Consider the following 5597-nt stretch of genomic DNA (forward strand, 5'->3'; position numbering starts at 1 on the left):
GTGCCAAATTTTCTATTGTTTTTAAACATCAGTAAATATGTTTATAAACACAATTGTTTGGAATTTATAGCAAACTGTGAGAGGAAACAATTTATAACTTTGTCTATCTAACACTGTTTGTTATAAATAAATAAAAAACATAGTAATTGTGCAAACTCATCAAATAATTCACAATGTTCATGTTCACGTGTAGCTCACAGATATCTACAAACGTGTGTGTGTGTGTGTGTGTGTGTGTGTGTGTAATTTATCAATTCACACATTATTTTTTGCTGTTTATTGAAAACTGTTTCCTCTTTAGGGAGACAAAAGCTCAGAGGTTAATGACGGTCTTTACCGTTTCGAGAATCCTGCTGAGGAAACAAAATCCCCTTTTCCTTTCCTTCTATCAGGAAGTGCTTATGTTTAGGAAGAATGTAATGTGTTTAGTCAGATAACATGATTTTTCTTTGTGTGCATCTGACTGAATCCTCCAGTCCCACTAGCACAACAAGTCTGAGTGGAGTTCAGGCATTTATTCTAACGTTTTTTGCCACATTTTAGCATAAGGGTAAGTAAAAACATCCCGAATTGATATATTCATTTAAATTGTGTAATGATGTAGAAAAATATATCTATGTACTTTACTTTGTGTCTGTATTGTTGCAATGAAAGTGATGACTAGTTAATTGTTTAAAGGTTGGATTATAAAAATAGAACCTAGAATGTTGATAAATATTAAAAATAAAGTCTTTTAAATTGTATTAGTTTTAATTTATTAAAAAATAATGTTAATTCAGTAACAAGTACGAATAGAAATGCTTGTTTTTTTTTCATGTTAAAATTGAAAAATGGTTATATATTAAAATTAAAACTAAACTAAGGAACCTTCTTAGTAGAAGGAAATATTGCATAATTTAAAGTTAAGAATTTACAAATAATTAGTTGTTTATAAAAATTATTTTTTGATTCATATGCTTTTATGCAGTTATTAAACATTAATTAAAAATTACATGGTTTAATTAAAATTTTAACATTTAAAAATGTTAATGATCAAGCCAAAAACAAATATGTTTTCATTAATTATGAGGAAAAGAAATTCCAATGAAAGTAATATACTGGCTTCCACATTTGGATATAATTATTTGGATTTATTTATTTATTTATTTATTTATTTATTTATTTATTTTTAAATATCACTCCTGGTCTGAAAATGACTTGTTTTATATAATGATTTAAAACAATAAAAGCTTTATTTCAAAGGCCAGTATTCAGGACAAGATTAATCCTTGCGCCTAAGTGACATTTAATTTACATCCTGTGCAGTCCTGTGACAATATGGAATATGAAAACATGGATTTAATTTAGAGTGACACTTAAATAGCTTAAGGAATCCTACAATACTACCACAACTACTATTATTACTACTACTACTAAATAGATAGATAGATAGATAGATAGATAGATAGATAGGTAGATAGATAAATAGATAGATAGATAGATAGATAGATAGATAGATAGATAGATAGATAGATAGATAGATAGATAGATTTTATTGATCCTGTGAAGAAATATTTTTCATTACAGCAGCAGCACGTTACACAAAGAGGGTTGTGGGGTGGATGTAATTAGGTAATTGTAACTTATATAAATTAATACAATATTGCAGGTGATGCCACATAGAAAAAGTGCAAACATCATCAGACAGGGAATTCCTCAGACTTACAAACTGGGATATATCTAACAGATAGTCAGCTATCCAGGACATAATGGACATTCTGACATCCAGCCTGAGCAGGTGTATGAAATCATTGACTTTATTTTGAATTTGAATTTATATTTGTGTCATCCTCAAAACTTTTGGCCAGGTCTTTACTACTACTAATAATAATAATAATAAATAAATAAATAAATAAATAAATAAATAATAATATATTTGTATATATTATATTAATATATATTGTATATATTAAATTAATAAATTGTATATAATTTATTGCACAGACTGTTAAAGGAGACCTGCATTGTAAATTCAAATTTATTTAACTTATGTAAATATAAAAGTCAGATTTACAAACTTGAAGGCAAAAGATGTTGAATATAACTGTATTAAAAGATATCCTACATAAATTAAATAATAAAAGGATACGCAGTCAAAAAAGATATTAGGTAAGAAAACATAAGGGCTAGTTCTTTACACAGTTGTAAATGATGTTTGATTCACATTTGACTGAATGTGTTGGCGTTTCTACAATTTGTCTGTTGTGTTTGCACAGATGGACAGTGAGAATGAGACAGACATGCTTGTTCATCACTGCAACGCCAAGGTGGATTTGGTGTCTCGGCGTATCAGTCTCTTCCTGCTCCACTTGTTCATCTTTATCGTAGGACTGCTTATGAATTTGACGGCCGTCTGGGTAAACTGGCAGAGACGTCGCACACGTAACACTGTGATATTCTGCATCCTCAACATGGGCATTGCAGACACCATGCTGATGCTCATCTTACCCATCTCCATGCTTGAAGTTGCTTTGGATCACGTTTGGCTTTGGGGGGATTTCCTGTGTCGCTTTTCAAATTTAATCATTGTAGGTAACATCCATGCTAGCTCATTTTTCTTAGCATATATATCTGTTGAACGCTATTTGTCCCTGGCACGTGGATCGGCACCAAAAAGAATGGTCACATCAGAAAAACGCAAGAGGACCATCATTTGTGTGGCACTCTGGATTTTTGCTTTGTTTCTTGGCTTGTTAGAAACAGTCCATGTTCGTGTTTTAGGATTAAGTCAACCGGGATGTTACCTGGTACCTGTCCATGACTACGAGAAGTGGTTCAATTCTCTCGTTATTATCCAGTTTTTGGTGCAGTTCTTAATACCATCTGTGATTATTGTGACTTTTAACACACTAACAGCCAGAATAGTGAGATCGTCTTCTGAAGTTCAGATCCGTAACATCGACAATGTTTGGTTCCTGCATGTTTATTCCTCAGTTTTTATAATTTGCTGGCTTCCATTTCAACTAACCATGATCCTCATCCTGGTGGACCTGGCACAACCTGATTTATTTGCCTGCACCACCCTCGAGCGGCTCTTTTTCTCCTACGCTGTCGTAAGAACAATTGCCTTACTCCACTGCTTGGCCAACCCCATCCTCTATAGTTTTCTAAGCAGAAGCTTCCGCAGCAAGCTTATTAACCTCATCCTGAGCCATTTACCACAAGATCTTGTTGCAAAGCAGGGAACGGAGCAACATGCTAACCAAGTTGAAGGTAAAGGAAATGGAAGGAGAGCGAACAATGTGACTGAAAACAATACCAGCCAATCAGACGGAGCACCGTGAAAGAAAAAATGGACTGGTTTAGATTTAAAGTTTGAAATTCATAATTCATGGATTTTTGTTTAAAACATTCACTATGCTTAATGGGTATTATGTACAGTTATACTAGAAATACTAATCATATGTACAGTTAATTATACATCAATTATTGCATTATACAAAGTATACAAAATACATGACCAAAATTAGACTTGTGTGACCAGAAGATAAGTGAAGATGGCTTATGGAGCTCATATACAAATCCTGCTAATACATAACAAGCTAGCAAACTTCATTATTCAAATTTGTTTCTGTTTTATACACATGAAGTTTGTTTATTTGTGGTATGTCTCTATTCACGGATAATAACATCATATAATTATTCCACCTAACACTAGGGTGTGCTGTTTTCAAATGTAAATGTCTAAACACACTAGTGTAAATAAACATACATTTATTTGAAAATGATAATTCTTTAGATTATCGTCTAGCTTCTCAAAATCTAACTCATTAACAATTTGATTACCTGCAATGTTTTCGAAAGAAGAAAAATTATTCCTATGTGTTCTTAACATTGTTTTCAGCAATTACACACTTTATATGTAATAATTTATAGAAATGAAATGCGTAACCAAAAAATGAGGCAAAATACAAATTACCTCTTATTATTTTGATTGACCATTTTATGGTCTTTTTTGTTTGTCTCTCAGTGCAGCGTCTTCATTTTTAAAGTGAACTATAAAGTTTACTAAAGAGCCATCACATCTCATATCGCAAAAATAGTGTTCTGATCAACTAGAAATTACATCACTTACACAAAAAGTAAGCAAAGTGTAGGCTCTGAAATCAAATCAGCTTATATCAGCTACACAATAGGAGCGTAGTGTAGGGACTCAAACAATAGTGATGGTGTTCGTAAAATATCTATAACTAACAACCTTCCTGAAAATTATTTAGATTAAATGTAAAGTAACTAGATTTGATTTGATAATTAGATTAATTAGATTTGATTCCTGTGCTGCATCCTTATGTTTTCTAACAAATAATTCTTTTTTAAAACAATTTCTAACAAGTGTACATGTTGTCTTTAGCTAGTTATTATCTTAAATATAATCTACAGATAAGTTTGTATCAATAAAATAAAGAAAACAAAGACAAAGATGAGGAATCTTTCCTTTATTCCTTCTTTATTGTCTTCTAGGTATCTCCGTCTCTATTAATCTATTTCATTCCCTTTCTCTCTGAGTCGGCCAAAAAACAAAAAAAAAAAATTTTTAATTCACGAAAAGAAAAAGTATGATGTATATTATATTAATAGAATATTAATAATATTATAGAATTGTTTCATAGTATTATCATATAATGTATAGCAATAATTTATATATATAATTTATATTTATAATAATTTATATAATTTATATTTTTCTCCTGCCTATTTCACACATACATTTGTGAAAATGAAATTTTCATTTCCACAGGAATGAAGATTCTTGTCTGTTGTAATGTAATGGCATTTTTGATCAGTCAATCTCATAGTCTTCTAGCCAATGAAGTCACTCCATGCAAAGGATTTTTATTTTTGTTTACTTTCTTAGTTACCATCATGCCACTAAAAAGGAAATTGAAGCCTGACACATCTCAGTAAACAATCACCTCAGTTTTTGGACAAAGTTAAGAAAAAAATAATTCTTTTGATATATCTTTATCGACTGAAATTGTCCTTACTAACCTTCTTGGGACCCATGGTGTTAAGTCTTGCACAAAATGAAAAAAAAAAAGGAAAATTAGTAAACTTGCTTTACTTGCCTTTCTTTCAAAGTTCCAATTCTTAAGACGAAAAAGCATAAGGGAGGCCACGTGTGTGCCGAGGTTCTGCTACATTCAGTCCTCAAAATACAGTATATGTGTAAGACTGCTTTTGATAAATTCTCAAATCGGGAGGTGTTGATTAATCTTTTGTAACATCGGTTCATTTAATATTTTTGATTTGAAAAGTCATCATATATACCAAATATTTTAAATATTTATCGGCAGGGTGAATAACTTACTAGTAATATTTTAATATGTTAACAAACAATAAAAAAAAAACATTTTGCAACAAATAACTATTAGTCAGTGTATTAATGAATTATTTACTTAGCAACTTGTAACATGTAACAAAACAATAATAAATAAAAAAATTGGGATTATCACTGACGGTCACGTGCGCATGACACACAACCGGCAGGGCGGCGCGCATGTGCGCACCGTCGGGAGCGCGCACCAATAGCTTTTTACGTTTACGGGGACTTACGTCGC

General features: G+C 31.4%; 1 protein-coding gene across 1 annotated transcript; it reads left to right on the plus strand.

Annotated features, from left to right (window-relative positions):
• Positions 1-252: 252 nt before the first annotated feature.
• LOC128511388 (G-protein coupled receptor 182-like) lies at positions 253-4469 on the plus strand. The gene is made up of 2 exons (XM_053484225.1): positions 253-550; positions 2256-4469. The coding sequence occupies exon 2, from the start codon at positions 2256-2258 to the stop codon at positions 3321-3323; it is 1068 nt and encodes a 355-aa protein (XP_053340200.1). The 5' UTR covers positions 253-550; the 3' UTR covers positions 3324-4469.
• The last annotated feature ends 1128 nt before the right edge of the window (positions 4470-5597 follow it).

This window comes from Clarias gariepinus, chromosome 23 (assembly GCF_024256425.1).
Source record: "Clarias gariepinus isolate MV-2021 ecotype Netherlands chromosome 23, CGAR_prim_01v2, whole genome shotgun sequence".
Taxonomy (NCBI): domain Eukaryota; kingdom Metazoa; phylum Chordata; class Actinopteri; order Siluriformes; family Clariidae; genus Clarias; species Clarias gariepinus.